This window comes from Rhinolophus hipposideros (genome assembly GCF_964194185.1).
Source record: "Rhinolophus hipposideros genome assembly, chromosome: X".
Lineage (NCBI taxonomy): Eukaryota > Metazoa > Chordata > Mammalia > Chiroptera > Rhinolophidae > Rhinolophus > Rhinolophus hipposideros.
The window spans coordinates 99083105-99102060 of record NC_138046.1 but is presented as its reverse complement, the minus strand read 5'-3'; the positions used below and the strand labels follow the sequence as shown (position 1 = coordinate 99102060).

Sequence of the window (18956 nt, the reverse complement as noted above, 5' to 3'; positions counted from 1 at the left end):
TACCATTAGTTTGATTTGAGATTTGAATTTTATTTTCAACCACACCTTTAAGTAAGTTCTTGAATTGTTAGTCTTTCTCATTTTTTTCCTATGTGACAAAAACCAGTTACATGACTAAGAATTTGCCTAAACCATAGCACAAATATCCTGTGAAAGTCACATAAAAATACATATATGATTTTCTGTGACTAGCTATTAGAAAACCCAATATTTGGTAGATTATATGTACATTTGGAAGTTAACTTTAGATCTTACAGACTGGATCGAGATATTTTCTTTTTAAATTAATTTATTTCCAATTACAGTTGACATACAATATTATGTTAGTTTCAGGTGTAAAACACAGTGATTAGACATTAAAACACAGTGATTATACTTTATGAAGTGATCACTCCAATAAATCTAGTACCCATCTGACACCATGCATAGTTATTTCAATATTATTGACTATATTCTCTCTGCTGTACTTAACATCCCTGTGATTATTTTTATAACTGGAAATTTGTACTTCTTAGTCCCTTTCACCTTTTTCACCCATCACCCTAATGCTCTCCTATCTGGTGACCATCAATTTGTTCTCTGTATGTGTGAATTTCTGTTTTGTTCATTTATTTATTTTTATAGATTCAAAACATAAGTGAAATCATATGGTATTTGTCTTTCTCTGTCTGTCTTATTTCACTTACCACAATAGATCCATCCATGTTGTTGCAGATGGCAAGATTTCATTCTTTTTATGGCTGAGTAATGTTTTGTTACATATATGTACCAACTTTTCTTTTTCCATTTGTCTATCGATGGACACTTAAGTTGCTTTCATATCTTGGCTACTTTAAATAATGCTGCAGTGAACATAGGGGTGCATATATCTTTTTGAATTAGTGTTTTGGATTTCTTTGGATAAATACCCACAAAAGAAATTTCTGGGCCTATGGTAGTTCTATTTTCAATTTTTTCAGGAACCTCCATACCGTTTTCCATAGTTGTTGCATCAATTTATAATCCCACCAACAGTCCACAAGGGTTCCCTTTTATCCACATCCTCACTGACACTTTTTAATTTGTTGATTTAGTTTTGATGGCCAGTCTGACAGTGTGAGGTGATATCTTGTGGTTGTAATTTGCATTTCCCTGATGCTTAGTGATATCGAGCATCTTTTTGTATGTCTGTCGATAAGGGGTTTATATCAAAATATGTAAGGAATTCATATAACTTAACACCAAAAAAACCAAACAATCTGATTAAAAAATGGGCAGAGGACCTGAATAGATATTTCTCCAAAGAGGACATACAGATGGATCAAGATGTTTTAACTGATGACAATAACTAGAGTGTAGGCTTCGTGAGGTCTGCAACAGTCTTTAATTTTATTGTATAAGTGAGTATATTGCAGAGTGTAGGCACTGGGCACATAGTCTACAATGAATAGATGCATCTTAATTGTCTTTTTCAATAAAACATTTTTCTTTTTTCTTTTATTAAATAGAGACGAAATCACTATCACTGTGAAATTCACCAGTCGCTTCCTCTATTCTGCTGAAGCTTTACTAATATTAATGTCAAAACCTGCAAAATCAATAGGAGGCACTACATTGACTTTTACTCTTAAGGGTAAAGTCCGCAGTTTTAAAGCCATTGTAAGTAAATTTTATCGATTTTTGTATGTCTTCGCTTCTCTTCTCAGGTCATGGAGTATCCCAGGCACAGCTGTTCTTCCAAGTTTTATCTCCTGGCAGTTCTTGTTCGTGGAGATTGTGTGTGTATTACATTTGCTCCATTTTTGGCTTCCATGAATGATATTCTTACTATGATTCTCATTCTGTGGAAATAAGTCTCCAATTTCATAATAGGATTTGAAAGCACTTGTATTAAGTATTCCTTTAAGGTCATATTTTTAGGATTACTATACATTTGTGCTTTTCTTGAAGGAGTCGTTCATTATACACAGTAACTTACATACTCTTCTGCCATGGAGACTTGTGATTTAAGTTAAAGCAGAACCTGGCCTGTGTCTGTTTTTGTTTGAATGAAGGATTGGTGGTTTACATGGCAAAGAAAATGTTTCTCTTCTCTGACACAAACATTCATCAATTTATCTGGAGTGTCCTGCCGATCGAATCCATTGTAAAAATAATACTAAGATTGGTATTTATTGAGAGGTGATGATGTTCCAGGGTTCTGTTTTTATCTCAAAGGATGGGGGAGAAGGAGTTTCAAAATTTCTGTAAAATGGTTGTGACATTGCTGTAGTTGACTCTTTGTAGTCATTATTTTGTCTAAATATCATTTTCTACCATGCATCTATAGTACAGAAGTAAATTTATTATGTTGCCGGATTTCCGTATGAGTTATAAAGAATTTTAAGTGTGCAGTGACATGAGTAGGAAGTAAAGAGAATGACTCTAGTAATGGCCAGTTATGTGAGGAGAGCATTAAGATGTTCACATGGACAGACTGGCTTATTAGATAATGATGCCCAGAACAGGAAGCAGGCATTGGGTTGTCACTGAGATGTGTATTGTGTGTGATCTTCTGATTGTCTCCTGAATAATGGACTCTTACACTTCCCAACCCTCTTACACAAATTGTCCTAAACAAAACATTGGTTTGCCACGTGTATCTAAGAGACATGGATGGTTTTAGCCTGTCATCAACGTGGCTCTGGGCCAGAAAAGCTGACACTTAAAGCTCATGAGGTCTCTGTTTACTTGTTTATCTGCCTACTCATGGTCTTAGTCAGCAGGAGGCAATTTGGATAATAATGAGTCATAAAAGAAGATAAGAACATGATCAAGTCTGAAAATGTAGAATTCCTAGAATCTGTTCTCTATGGATGTCCTTTGGGTAATTTGAATTTTAAATTTTATATTCGTGCTTTTATTATAATACAAATATGTCAGTGTGGCCACCTCATTGTAAACACAGGCATTCCACACTCACACACTCATACACAGATATTCATGCACTCGCACATCTATGTACACACACACTTACCTCTTCGTTATGTATTAGGTATATATATAACTATTTAATTTGTAAATGTGAAATCATGCTCAGTCATTAACATATTTTAAGGAAATCAATTTGGGAGACACTGATGTGACAGGGAGGTCAGTTGTTAGCACAGTACCATGGATTGGTGATGAAGTGGAATCTATTTTTATTCTTTCTCAGATTTTAGCAGTACACTATGGGAAAAGGGGACTTACATAAATTAATATCATAATATTTAAATGGACAGGTTTTTAGATACTTTAAATATATATTTTAGAATTCTGATTATTCTTTTTTGTTCTTACCATTTATTTATTTATTTATTTATTTATTTATTTATTTATTTTACCTTAGGGCACTATGCAGTGCAATTCCCCGTGTTATAAATGGACAGAATTGACAGTGATGGTTAAAAATCCTTTCCATACTGCTGGGGATTTCAAGTAAGTTGTTGTTTTGGTATAAATTCATTGCAGTTAGCCATATCCAGCCTTAAGGGAAATATGTAATTTTCTTCAACATGAACTTCTATTTTGATGAGAAATTTCATGTATTGACACTGCCATAAATTTATAAGCATTATCAGCTAAAATTAGAACAAATAATGAAGGTCAGTCAATTTTCCTTGAAATGCTATCTGATCTATACAAAGCTAAAGCTGATGATATCAAATTTATAAATTTTGTCTGTCAGCTTCTTGTTTATTGAGATTTACTGTCCTTTGAATTAAAACAATTATAATTAATAGACTTTTTTCACTTCTAATTTTATTCTATCTGTTAATTTCTAAAAGTGAAACATTGATTCAAGCAGAAAATTCATTTTTATTTAAGGTGTCATGGTTGACTGAAACTGCAGATTAAGTATGCATTTGTGTGTCTTAAGAGTTAATAACAATAGCAACTAATAATAGTATAGATTTGAGATGAAAAGAGAATACAATGCTTAATTATTATTTTAGGTCACATTTGAAAAATTTCTATAAATTTACATCTTAAGGGAGAAGATGGACAATGGTATCTTATATACTGCTTAAGTTATGAATTCTTCCCACCAGCTTTACAAATCAGATCCTCACAATATTTGTATTGACAACGTAGGTTGTATGTATGCTTATTAATATTTGATCATTCCCAGTTTTTTTTTTTAATTTATTTATTAGTTTCAGGTGTACAAGACAAGGTAATACTTAGACGTTCATCATTTATATCCCTCACACTGTGAACCCCCCTCCCCCCATCCACTATCCCTCCAACCTCACACTGAACCATCACATTATATATATAAAATTATAGTTGGCATTCATTAATGTTTAGCTTCTGATGTACAATGCCATGATCATTCCCAGTTTTTAAAATCATTGTGTATGTAGGCTTTTGTTTGTTTCTTATTAGCAATATCATTTATTGTCGACAAAATAAAAATTATCTCGTTAAAACAGTTACTGGTGAATTAATGGGTCCCAAGTTCAGTGAGGGAGAATTTTGTTGATTATATTTTTAATAAAGTTATATTGAAATGTAAGGGACAAAACATGTCAAAATATGTGACATTAATCTAGAATTAAAATACGCCCTGATGCATTAATTCAACATGAGCAATGATTCTATAAAAAATGTATAAAAACAAAGACTTCAAAGTTAAGTAGGTTTTCTCATGTGAACAAAGGAATTCTATCTTCGTGTTGCATTTTTGTTGTTTAAAAGATGTTAATTCAAACACAAATTCTGAATTTAAGAAATGAGAGAGGAGATATCACTGTAGATTTTTTAAAAATTAAATTTGAAATTTACGAATAACTTTGTGCCAATACATTTGACAGCTTAGATGATGTGCATGAATTCCTGGAAAGACATAAACTATCAAAGATCACTGAAGAACTAATAGGTGACCTGTATATCTATTAAATAAATTGAATTTATAGTTTAAAACCTTTCTACAAAGAAAAGTCCAGGTGACTTTACAAGGGAATTCTACCAAAGATGTAAGGAAGAAATAATGCCAGTTCTATACAAATTCTTTTGGAAATTGAAGTTATCCCAAGTAACTGTTTGAGGCCAAAAGTACATTGAAATTAAGACTTTAGTTCAAGTTGAGACCAAAGACTGCACTATTAAGGGGAAAAAATCGCAATTTTCATAATGCTAGACAGGATGGAATCCTGAGTCTCTAGCAGCTCCAGGAAATAAGCAAGTTTCATCTGTGTCCCTGTTTTGCAGATAAGGAAATAGGGTAAGGAAATAGGTTAGGGAAAGCTCAACCTACATACCTCTCCTCTGATGGTAGGGAAGGAAGAGATAGGAGGACACTGAAAATAAACGATTTTATGGTTTCCCGGTGAATGAGGTGAGAAAAAGTTTAGTCACCAGAGAATGTTAAAGTGAATCCTTAGAGAAGGCCTCCAGAGATGGCAATTCACATCACGGAAACGTTATTTAAAATTTTTTATTATAGAGAATTTCAAACTTATCTAAAAGGAGATAGAATGTAATGAATCTCATACCCCTTACCCAGCCCCAACCAACAACCATCAACCAGTCTACGCGTCCAGACCTCAACCACTTCCTTCTACACATTATTTTGAAGTAAATCCCACCCATAATATCATTTTGCCCATAAATATTTCAGTATGTATCTTTAAAACGGACCCGTCAACCTCAGCATAGTGGGCCAAATAATTCTTTGTTGTGAGGAGCTTGTCCTGTGCATTGCAGGATGTTTAGCAACATCCCTGGGCTCTTTACACTAGAGCCTAGTAATACCCCTCCCCCGAGGTGGGACAACCGAAAATGTATCCAGACATTGCCCAATGTCTCCTCAGGGCAAAAATCAAAACTGAGAGCCACCGCTCTAAAGGATGAGAACTCTTAAAACATAGTTATGATACTATTATCACATATTTTAAAAATAAATCATTATTTCTTAATGTAATCAAATACCCAGTCAGTGTTAAAATTTCATAAATGTTACAAGTGGATTTTTTCCACAATAGGGTTTTTAAAATAAAGTTTCAAATAAGCTTCAAAAAATAAAATAAAATAAAATAAAATAAAATAAAATAAAATAAAATACACTCTGAAATGAACCAAATGACTGACTGCAGTTCTTCAGAGGAAATCAGGATCAAACACATTTAGCCTTGTATTATAGTGGAAGAGCTAAAAGAAAATCTCAAAGTTCCAGGAATTGGTAGAACATTAAAGTTTTATGTTTCTCAAAAACATCATAATATTTTATTGTTACTTTATGATTTATCTCAGATCAAATTTAAATTGTTACTTCTTGGGAGGGGTACATGGCTTGGAAGAGGACATAATTGTTAATTGGGGTAATTTGACTCCATCATATGAATCGTGGCCCTCAAATTTAGGCAATGGACATATAATCTCAAAATTTTAAAACAAATCACAAAATTTCTAAAAATCAATATTTCATACTAGGCATATATTAACTTTTAAAATTTAAAAATAATAGAATAGGTAAGAAAGGAAATTTAATGCCAATTCTTTTGATGTTATAAATAGTATAACAATAAGTGACCTAGTTTTTAGTATTACAGTTACAAAAATGATTGGGATCTAGTTATTAATAAGTTAATAGTTATCCTATTAAATGTACTTTAAAATAAAGTAAAAATTTTCATGTATTTTCCCCAAATTATATGCAGCACAATGACCAGATTTGACCATTTTTTATGAAAATTGAACATTACTTTGAACAAAAAAGGCAACCCAGTGTAGATTTAACAGAGATGGGATTAGCTCCCATACTAATCTGTCTACCAGATTAGTGGTTCTCAAATTCTGTTTTTCAGAATGCAACTATTACTTACTCTGTAATTTTTCTGCATGTTGTAAGATTGGTTTGCTAGTATTTTGCATTTATAATCATAGGTTTAATAGTGTAATTCCCTTTTCTTGTGATAACTTTATCTGTATTTTGAATCATTAATACTAGCCTCAGGGAATGATTTTGGAAATGGTCTTTTCTATTTGTTGGAAGAGTTTATGAAGGATTGATTATTTTTTGGAAGAACTCACAATTGAAGCTATCTGGTTCTGAGCTTTGCTCTGTGGGAAGTTTATTTAATTACTAATTCTGTCTCTTTACTTGTTATGGGCCTAATCATATTTCCTATTTCTTCTTGAAACAGTTTTGGTATTATAGTTTTTACCATTTTAGGAATTTGTGCATTTTCTTCTAAATTACTTAATTTTTGACACAGATGTTTTCATAGTATTCCGTTATAATTCTTTTTTTTCCCCCCTGGAAAGTCAGTAGTAATAGCCCTGTTTCTATCCCCCCCCTTTTAGTAATTTGATTGTTCTTTTCTTTATTTTATTTTTTTCTCTCCTTTATTTTTGATCAGTCTAGGTAAATTACAGTTTTGTCAATGTTGTTGATCGTTTCACGGAACCTTCTTTTGGTTTCTTTGATATTCTCTATTTTTCTTTATGTATTTTTTTAAAAAGTATAATTGATATACAAAAATCCTGCACATGATTAATGTATACAATTTGATTAGTTTGGACATATGCATACAATCATGATACTGTCACCACAATCAAGGTAATAAGCATATCCATCACTTCCAAAACTTTTCTTGTGGTCCTTTTTTTTGTTTTTGTTTTTGTTTTGTAGTAAGAATGCTTAACATGAGATTTACCCTCTTAACAAATGTGTAAGTACACAATATTGTGTTTTTAACTGTAGGCACTATGTTAATATAGGATATGTCTAGGATTTATTCATCTTGAATGACTGAAACTTTATACAACTCCCCAATTCATCCTCCTCCCAGCCCCTTGTGACTGCCATTCTATTCGCTGCTTTATGAAGTTTGACTGTTTTAGATTCCTCATGTCAATGAAATGGAATCATACAGTATTTCTTATCATACAGTATTTCTCATACAGTCTTTCTTAGACTGGCTTATATCTCTTAGTATAATGTCCCCAAGTTTCATCCATGTTGTCATATATTGCAGGATTTTATTCTTTTTTAAGGATGAATAATATTCCTCTCTCTCTCTCTCTCTCTCTCTCTCTCTCTCTCTCTCTCTCTCTCTCTCTCTCTCTCTCTCTCTGTCTCTCTCTCTCTCTCACACACACACACACACACTTTCTTTATCCATTCGTCTGTCGATGGACATTTGGGTTTGGATTGTTCCCATATCCTGGCTATTATGAATAATGCTGCAGTGAACATGAAAGTGATGATATCTCTTTGAGATCCTGATTTAAATTCCTTTGGATAAATTCCTAGAAGTGGGATTGCTGTATGTTATGGCAATTCTGTTTTTAATTTTTTGAGGACCCTCCATACTGTTTTTTTATCATGACTGCACCAATTCACATTCCCACCAACAGCATACCAGTGCTCCCTTTCCTCCATATACTCACCAACATGTATTATCTCTTGCTTTTTGTGTAACAGCCATCCTAACAGGTGTGAGGTGATATCTAATTATGGATTTGATTTGCATTTCCCTGATTATTAGTGGTGTTGAACACCTTTTTATATACTTGTTAGCCATCACTGTTGTCTTTGGAAAAATGTCTAGTTAAGTTCTTTGGCCATTTTTAATTGGGTTATCTGTTTTGTTTTTTAATTATGGAATTACAGAAGTTTCTTATATATTTTGGATATTAACCCCTTATCAGTTAATGGTTTACAAATATTTTATCCCACTCCACAGGTTCCCTTTAACTCTTGATTGTTTCCTTTGCTGTGCAGAAGCTTTATAGTCTGATCTAGTCCTGTTTGTCTATTTTTGCTTTTGTTGCCTGTGTTTTTGGTGTCATATCCAAGAAGGTATTGCCCAGACCAATGTCAAGACGCTTTCCCCATATGTTTTCTTCTAGGAGAATTACTGCTTCAGGTCTTTAATGAATTTAAGTCTTTAATTCACTTTCAGTTGATTTTTGTGTATAGTGTAACATAGGGTCTGATTTTACTCTTGTGTGTATAGTTATCCAGTTTTTCCCGCATCGTTCATCCATGGGACTCTCCTTTTCCATTGTGTATTCTTGGCACCCTTGTTGAAGATCAGTTGATGGTTTATTTCTGGGGTCTTCTATTCTTCATTCTATATGTCTGTGTTTATATCAGTACCATACTGTTTTAATTACTGTAACTTTGTAATAGCTTTTAAATCAGGACATGTGATGCCTCTATCTTTGTTTTGTTTTTTCAAGATCACTTTGGCTATTCGGGGTCTTTTGTGGTTCCATATGAATTTTAGGATTGTTTTTTCTATATCTGTAAAGAATGTCATTGGGATTTTGGTGGGGATAACACTGAATCTGAAGATTGTTTTGTTGTATAGCACATCTCTAGTACTTACTCATCTTGCATAACTGAAAATTTATACAACTCCCCATTTCATCCTCAACTTTGTATGGGCATTTTAACAATATAAGACTTCCAGTCTGTGAACAAAGACCGTCTTCCCATTCTTTTTGTGTGTCTTTTAAAATATTTCACCAATGTAGTATAGTTTTTGGTGTACAAGCTTCTTATTTCCTTGGTTCTGTTTATTCCTTAGTATTTTACTCTTTTTCGTGCTATTGTAAATGGAATTGTTTTCTTAATTTCCTTTTCAGATAGTTTGTTATTAGTGTATAGAAATGCAACTTTTTAATGCTGATTTTATATCTTGCAATTTTACTGGATTTATTAGTTCTAACAGATTTTTTGTGTGGGGGGCTGGGAGAGGTATTTAGGCTTTTCTATACCTAAGTTCATGTTATCTACAGAGATAATTTTGCTTCTTCCTTTCTGACTTTGACGCCTTTTATTTTTCTTGCTGTGGCTAGGACTTCCTGTATGTACTATGTTGTATAGAAGTGATGAAAGTGAGCATCTTTGTTTTGTTTCTGATCTTCCAGGAAAAGCTTTTAGGTTTTCATTATGGAGTGTGATGTTTATACTGTGGGCTTGTCATCTATGAATTTTATTATTTTGAGGTGTTTCTTCTATTCCTAATTTGTTGAGAGTTTTTATCATGAAAAGATGTTGAATTTTGTTTAATATTTTTTCTGTATCTATGGAGATGATTATATGATTTTTGATCTTTCAACCTATTAATGTGGTATATCTCATTTATTGATATCTGCATGTTGAACTATCCTTGCATCTCAGGATAAATCTCACTTGATAGTGGTGTGTGATCCTTTCAATGTGCTGTTGAATTTGATTTGTTTATATTTTCTTGAGGATGTTTTGCATCAATGGTCGGCAGGTATATTGGTCTGTAATTTTCTTTTTTTGCCATGTCTTTGTCTGGCTTTGCTATCAGGGTCATGCTGATATACTAAAATGAGTTTGAAAGTGTTTAGCATTATAAAATGTCTCTCTTCATCTACAGTTTTTTGTTGTTATTTTAAATTCTATTATATCTGGTATTAGTATTGCTGCCCTAGATTTCTTGTAGTTGTATGCACGGTACATGTTTTTCTATTTTTTTGCTTTCAGTCTATTTCTATCTTTGAATTTAAAGTGTATCCCTTGTAGAGACCGTATAGTTGGATCTTGTTTTGTTTGTTTTTAAACCTGCTCTTATAATTCCTACCTTTCAACTGCATTGTTTAATGTATTGGCATGTTATTACTGACATAGTTCGATTTACATCAGCCAACTTCTATTTATTTTTCTATAATATTTCATGTCTATTTTTGTTCATCTGTTCTGCCATAGCTGCTTTATTTTACATTAAGTGAATATTTTCTAATGCAGCATTTTAACTTTTTAAAATGACTTATTAACTGTATTTTTGGAGTTATGTCCTTGGTGGTTACATTAGGGTTTACCAAATGCATCTTACCATAATCAAATTCAGATATATGCTAACTTAATTCCACTGAGACTCACAAAGTGTTATTCTTATATAGCTCTATTCCCTTCCCCCTTTTTTGTGGTATTTTTTCATACATATTATATCAATAGAGTTACAATAATTAATAATGTTATAATATTTGTGAATATTTTTTATTTTGTGTAATTTTCATAATCTTAAGAAAGCTGAGAGAAGAAAGGACAGTATCAGTTTTATGGGGCTGCCATAACAAAGTACTACAGGCGAGGTGGCTTTAACAACAGAAACTTACTTTGTCACAGTTTTGGAGGATAGAAGTCCAAGATCAGCTGTGTTGGCAGATTGGGTTTCTGAGACCTCTCTCCTTGGCTTGCAGATGGCTACCTTCTGTGTTCTCACATGGTCTTTTCTCTGTATGTGTATATCCCTGATGTTTCTTCGTATGTGTACATTTCCTCTTGAAAGGACACCAGTCAGAATGGAGTATGGCCAACTCTAACGGCCTCATTTAAACCTAATCACATCTTAAAGGCTCCCTCTATAAATATAGTCACATGGTAGGAGTACTAGGAGTTGCAGCTTAAACATAAGAAGTTTGGGGTGGGTGGAGGGGACACAATTCAGCACATAACAGAAAGTATATATTTATAGTTTTCATTATGTTTAAGCCATTTATTTATTATTTCTGTTTTTCACTATTTGTTCCTATGGATTCACATTACCTCCTGGATTTTCACAGCCCAATCAAGGTTCACTCTCACCCATCTCATTTTTTTATTTTTGTCTTTTGGCAGAAATACAAATGTATCATTGTATAAACCATTATAAGGTAAATATATTTGTATTTGACTCAAGAAAAAGAACTTTGCACACCATTCCGTATCTCCTCTTACCTCCTTGGAGAAATTGCTATCTTGACTTTCATAGTAATCAAGGAAGTGACATGCACAAATGTGCATCTCAGGGCACTGGCATTTAGTCTTCCCCATTGAAAAACAATTCATGTGGCTTTTAAATGATGTACAGGTTCCTTCACCATCTCTTTTCCTTACAATCATATGTTGAAGAACATGGGCTGTTTGACGTGCATTTGCCAGTAGTCTGGAGTTTGCCGATTTCGTTTTCATGGTGCAGCTTCACATGTTCTTTTGTAAGTTGTCTGTTTTGCTAGTTGGCAGCTAGATACAGCAGCATGGTTAGAGTCATGTTCAATCCCTTTGACATGGAAATAATACATTCTTTTATCAGGAAGCATGTAAAATCTTTTTGTCTTTTTTTGAAATGGTAGCTGCCATTAACCAATGCGTATATTCATTATTCGTTGGGGGTTGCAAAATAGTGATATTCCATCTCTATCATTGCTAGTATATGAAATGTATTAGTTGAAATATTTTTATAAAGAGAACTTCCCATGATCTATTTGATTATTCAATGCTGTGGTTCATGTACGAAAAGTAAGATAAATACTTGTATTTAATCTTTTCCTCTTTTTCTTTCTTTTTACCTTTTGACCCTCTTCATCCATTTCTCCCATCCATCCCATGCCCACCTCTGGCAACCACCGATCTGTTCTCTGTATCTATGAGCTGGTATTTTGTTTTGTTTTGTTTAGATATCATATATAAGAGAGATTATACAGTATTTGTCTTTCTCTGTTTGACTTATTTTTTTAGCATAATATCCTTGATGTCTATCCATGTTGTCACAAATAGCAATGTTTAATTATTTTTTATTACCCATCTCTTTACCCCCACTGCCTCTTGTCAACCATCAGTGTATTCTGTATACATCTGTGAGTCTGTTTCTGTTTTGTTTTATTTGTTCATTTGTTTTGTGTTCTTAGATTCTACGTATAAGTAAAATCACATAGTATTTGTCTTTCTCTTATTTCACTTAGCATAATATATACCCTCTAGGTGCACCCATGTTGTTGCAAATGGGAAAATTTTATACCTTTTTATTGCTGGGTAATATTTTATTTTACAAACACACACACACACACACACACACACACACACACACACACACACACAGAGGGTGCCAAAAAATGTATACACATTTTAAGAAAGGAAAAAACTGTATTAAAATTATGCTGTTGGTAATCACTTTGAGCACCTCTTGTACTTGCAGAAGTCAAACGTGACTTGTATTCATCTTTTGTTATCGCTATATATTATTACAATTTTAATACATTTTTTCTTTCTTAAAATGTGTATACTTTTTTGGCTATATATATATATACACACATATATGTATATATATGTATATATATATGACAATTATATATGTATATGACATATATATGACATATATATATATATATATATGACAATTTCTTTATCTATTCATCTATTGATAGTTACCTAGGTTGCTTCTGTATTTTGGCCATTGTAAATAATGCTGTAAGGAACATAGGTGTACACATACCTTTTTGAATTAGTATTTTTGTTTTCTTTGGATAAATACCCAGAAGTGGTATTGCTGGGTTGTATGGCAGCTCTAGTCTTAATTTTTTGAAGAGCCTCCCCATATGGTCTTTCATAATACCTACACCAATTTACTGTACCACCAGCCATGTACAAAGGTTCCCTTTTCTCCACATCCTTGCCAGTACTTGTTGTTGATTTTTGGATGATGGCTATTCTAACAGGTGTAAGGCTATATCTCATTATGGTTGGATTTCCATTTCCCTGATGATTAGTGATGTTGAGCATCTTTTCATATACTTGTTGGCCATCTGTATGTCTTTTGGGGAAAAATAATCTATTCAGATCTTCTGCCCATTTTTAAATTGGATATATATACACATATATGTATATATATGTCCATATGTGTACATACACACACACACACACACCAGGGTGCCAAAAAATGTATACACATTTTAAGAGATGTTATCTATGTATTACTTTACAGAGTTGAATTATGGTAGCAATGTGTCGTATGACCTTTGCTCAAATGGTGTCATTAATCAAATGAATGCTAGCATTACCACGTGACAGGCAGGACAGTCAAAGAAAATGGTGGAAGCAAGGTTGTCATTTGAGCAGTACGAGACCATTTTGAAGTGGTATTTTAAATTCGAGAACATCGTGGAAATACAACGACAGTGGAGGTGTGAATCTGTAACGGAACCTCCAACACGACTAACAATTGCACGCATTCGTGATAAGTTTGAGATGCATCGTACTGTGTGAAGAAATTGAAATGGCATGCGCAGCAATACAAGTAGATACTTTGGTCAACGTTGCTCAAGCAGTAGTTCGCTGTAATCAGACGTGTCTGGACGCTGATGGTAACACTTTGAGCACCTCTTGTCATTGCAGAAGTCAAACATGACTTGTATTCTTGTTTTGTTATTGGTATATATTGATTATTACAATTTTAATAGTTTTCCTTTCTTAAAGTGTATATACAGTTTTTGGGCACCCTCTGTATATGTATGTACAAGGTATGATCAAAAAACATGGTGAATGTTTAAATTTAAAAAATCATTACCGTAAAAGACACATTGCCATTACTCCCGCTCAAAATACTTCCCCTTGCTTCTAACACACTTATCCCGTCATTCTTGCCACTTTCTGAAGCAGTTCCTGAAGTCCTCTTTTGTGAGTGTCTTTACTTCATCCTCCATCATGGCAACACTTTGTGTCACATATCGCTTCTGGTACGGCAGTTTCTGTCAAATAATATTATGGTGTGTCCTCTCCACCTGACTCACCGTTACTGGCACCATGTGACTTCTGGCTCTTCCCCAAAGTCAAAAATGACCATGAAAGGAAATGCTTTGAATCGATTCAGGACATTGAGGCAACAACGGCTGCACAACTAAAGACTCTCACAAAAGAGGACTTCCAGAGCTGCTTCAGAAAGTGGCAAGAACGATGGGATAAGTGTGTTCGAAACGAAGGGGAATATTTTGAGGGGGATTAATGGCAATGTGTCTTTTACTGTAATACAATTTTTTAATTTAAACATTTACCGTATTTGTTGATCACACCTTATATACACTTATGTACTACATATATGTTTGTTCTTCACTTGTTGGGTTCTTTACATATTTTCGATATTAGTCCCTTATCGGATATACGATTACAAATGTTTTCTCCCATTCTGTAGGTTGGCTTTTCATTTTGTTGAGGATTTTCTTTGCTGTGTAGAAACATTTTAGTTTGATGTAGTCCCTCTTGTTTATTTATGCTTTTGTTGCTTTTGCTTTTGATGTCAGATTCAAAACATCATTGTCAAGGAGCTCACTGCCTATATTTTCTTCCAGGAGTTTCATGGTTTCAGGTCTTATGTTCACGTCTTTAATCCATTGTGAGTTAATTTTCATGTATAGCGTAAGATAGTGGTCAAGTTTTAGTCTTTTGCATATGGCTATCCAGTTTTCCCAACACCATTTACTGAAAAGACACCTTTGCATAATCTTGGCTCCTTTATTGTAAATTAATTGACCATATATGTGTGGGTTTATTTCTGTGCTCTCTTCTGTTCCATTAATCTATATATCTGTTTTTATGCCAATTCCGTAGTGTTTTAAATACTATAGCTTTGTAAGACAGTTTGAAATCAGGGCACATGGTAGCTTCAGCTTTGTTTACCCACCTCATTTTTCAAATTGTTTACCTTTTCCTTTTTCTTTCTACTGTTCTAATAATTCCATTACACATATGTTGGTGCACTTAATGGTGCACTATGTATGTATGAGACTGTTTTTTTCTTTATTGTGTCTCTGTGTTCTTCAGATTACAATCTATCAATCTTCAGTTTGTATTTTTTTCCCCTCAAATCCACTGTTGAGTTGCTTTAGTGATTTTTTTTCATATCTGTCATTGAAGTTGACAACTCCAGAATTTCCATTTGGCTCTTTTATTAATTTCAGTCTCTCTCTCTTTTTTTTTTCAAGTCAAGTAGTTGTCCTTTCAATCCTAGTTGTGGAGGGTGCCATTCAGCTTCAAGTTGTTGTCTTTTCAGTGTTAGTTGTGGAGGGTACAGCTCAGCTCCAGGTCCAGTTGTTGTTGCTAGTTGCAGGGGGCGAAGCCCACCATCCCTTGCGGGAGTCGAACTGGCAACCTTGTGGTTGAGAGGATGCACTCCAACCAACTGAGTCATCTGGGAGCTCAGTGACAGCTCAGCTCAAGGTGCTGTGTTAAATCTTAGTTGCAGGGTGTGCTGCTGACCATCCCTGTGGGACTCGAGGAATTGAACTGGCAACCTTGTGGTTGAGAGCCCACTGGCCCATGTGGGAATCGAACCGGCAGCCTTCGGAGTTAGGAGCATGGAGCATGGAGCTCTAACCGCCTGAGCCACCGGACCGGCCCTCAGTCTCTTTTTTTGATATTCTCTATTTGATGCTTTTCTGTACTTTGGAATTAATCATTTTACTTGACCTATTTTCAAGTGCACTGGCTCTTTTACCACCTCAGTCTTGCTGTTGAGTTCCTCTAGTGATTTTTTTATTTCAAGTATTGTACTTTTTAAGTTGAGAATTTATAATTGGTTCTTTTGTATGATTTCTCTTTATTCATAGTCTTTATTTGGTGAGATATCTTTTTCTGTCATAGGTAGAGTTGAAGATCTTTGATATATTTTGTGGATCTAGCTAGCTACTGCAGCCCTGCTTACGGGCACCTTGTTCCCCAGATCTTCCCTTTATGTTTTATCAGGCTCTTATTTGATTCAACTGCTGTAGCAGCCTCAGTACAACTGCTACTGATTGTTTCAGAAAAATGTCCTGGGGATATGTGTTTTCCTTTGAGTCAGGTCAAATAAAGACAACACCTTGCAAATTGAGTTTTTCCAGGGAGCTGCAAGACAGGTTAAACAATAACCATGCCTAGGGATTGGATGTTTTAGAAGAGCTCTAATCTCAGTATGTCCCCTCGTGGGGCTGCAAGCCTGTGGGTTTTTACAACTACCTTGGTTGCAAGGCTGCTAGTTTTCAAGCTACTGAAAACTATGGAGAGGAGGATGGGAGTTGAAACATAACAGTCCTAAGGCTACAGATTCTACAACTTTTACCAATGTTTGGCAGTTTTTCTTGAATAAACACCGATCAGATTGTTGCAAGCTTTTTCTTAATTAACCAGAGTTCAGAAACAGTTAATTTGACAATTTTTTTCCAGTGTGTTTGTAAGCTTTTATAAAGGGATGAATATGTGGTGGGTCTAACTCTGCCATTCCCTGGCTTTCTTTTCCTGCTATCCTAGTTTTATTGTTTAAAGGATGCTTTTTGTTTTAGATTAGACTCTTGCTTCTCAAAGTGTGATCCTTGGATCAGCCAAATCAACAGCTCCTGGGAGCTTGTAGAAAACCAGAATCTCAGGCCTACTCCAATCCAGTTGAGTCAAATCTGCCTTTAACAGCATCTCCAGAGTATTTGCTTTGTACATTAATGTTAGACCAGGGCTGGTCTAAGTCAGGATTGCTCAAAGTTTAGTCCTGTGGACAAGCTATTTAAAAAACATTGGGGAAGCTTTCTTAGGTGGAGCTTCCTGGAACCCATGCCAGACCGACTATGTCAGAATTCACGCAAATCAAAGCTTGAGAATTTGCATTTCTACAAGCTCTCCAGGTGATGATCATACAACTGATTTAGAAACTGAAGTAATCAAATAGGATTTTTGTCCATTTTAATGGCAATTTGTATTTCATTTTTACAATTAATGTGTCTGTTTTAAGGAAAGCATGTTTACTATAATTAAGCAGGGACTTTTCAAACATCTATATGCAATTCTATTTTATCTCAAAATCATACATGTATAGTATATGAAAATTTTAATATTTATTATATTGGTTTAGTCTTTTTATTTGTGTGTCAAATTGTATTATCCTTGTGATTGTTTTTTAACCAGAACAAATTATCTCCAAAATAACATGGCCCAGTGATTCACTTTGGATTTATAGAAATATAAAAAAATCATTGTAAATGTTTTCTGCCTTGTAATCTTATGAGATTTAAATGAGAATTCAGTGCCTGACTTTAAATTTAAATTATGCTCTGGAGAAGAATTCTTCCTACATTTGCTTATCTCTAACTTTACAATGATACAAGCAAATCAAGTAGTCTGATACATACATGTTTTACATGGTTCATAGTTTACATTTTATTGCAGTTAATTTTGTTTAAAAGCTTTTAGTATTAAATATTCATATAATTCTTTACAACGCTTATATGAAAGCATCAGAAATACCAAGTTCAAACAAAGGGACGGAAACTGATGTTAGCATTTATCATATTAACATTAGGACATATGAATATTTTGCATTTTAGTTTCTATATGCAGTTGTGTTTGTATTTGTGAATGTGTTTCAAGACTAAAACATTTGATTAATTTTATTATTGATCTGTTTTTTATTGTAGAGCTATTGTGAGATCTTAATAACTGTTACATCATTTTAAAAAAAGATTTCTTTTAACAAATCAAGTTTGGATAAATTTGTTTTTAACAGTATTATACAGATTCTGTTTAACTCTGCAGGTAGAATTAGACATTCATTCCTGACGTGGTTATTCATGACATCTTTCACCTACTGCTAGAATATCATTTCCACACTATCCTCTAACTATAGTGTGGGCAACCTAAGGTGGAGAGGATAACATATTCACATTTGTATTTTCTAGCAACTAGTCCTACATCTAACATGTAATGGAATCTCTCAAACTGTTTCTTGAATAAATTATCATATCATAAGAGCATTATCATATAAGGTGGAGTAAATTTCTGTGTGATTCCAGAAGATGGCATAATTATTAAATCATTGATTAACTAGGTACCCACATCTCATGTCCACTCCTGAAAGAAACATTTCTCTTTTTTGGAAATAGGATTAGAAATTATTAAATATGTACAGCTCTAAGCTCTAATTATTAAATATCTACAGCTCTAAGTAAGTCCAATGTGTGATTTACTTATTATTTCTGGAATATAATTTCTGTGGTCATTTATGTTCTAAATTTTCTTGCCATGAGAATTCAGAATTGCCTTTCCTCATAAAAGAATATTATTTTTTACGTATTTCCATTTCATATTTTTCTCTTCTTTCTAACATCTATGTTTTGAGTTGCAGAATGAGAACTCGACTTGCTGAACTGTAATTTATTCATATTCTAATTATTATATTTGAATGATGAAAAAAATT

The 18956-nt window shown here is 33.7% G+C and overlaps 1 protein-coding gene across 1 annotated transcript in view; it reads left to right on the top strand.

Annotated features, from left to right (window-relative positions):
- CFAP47 (cilia and flagella associated protein 47) overlaps positions 1-18956 on the top strand; it is a 365678-nt gene that overhangs the window by 199018 nt on the left and 147704 nt on the right. The window contains exons 38-39 of the mRNA XM_081043051.1: positions 1488-1638; positions 3350-3438. Of these exons, the coding sequence (XP_080899177.1) occupies positions 1488-1638; positions 3350-3438 (240 nt within the window). The remainder of the gene's footprint in view (positions 1-1487; positions 1639-3349; positions 3439-18956) is intronic.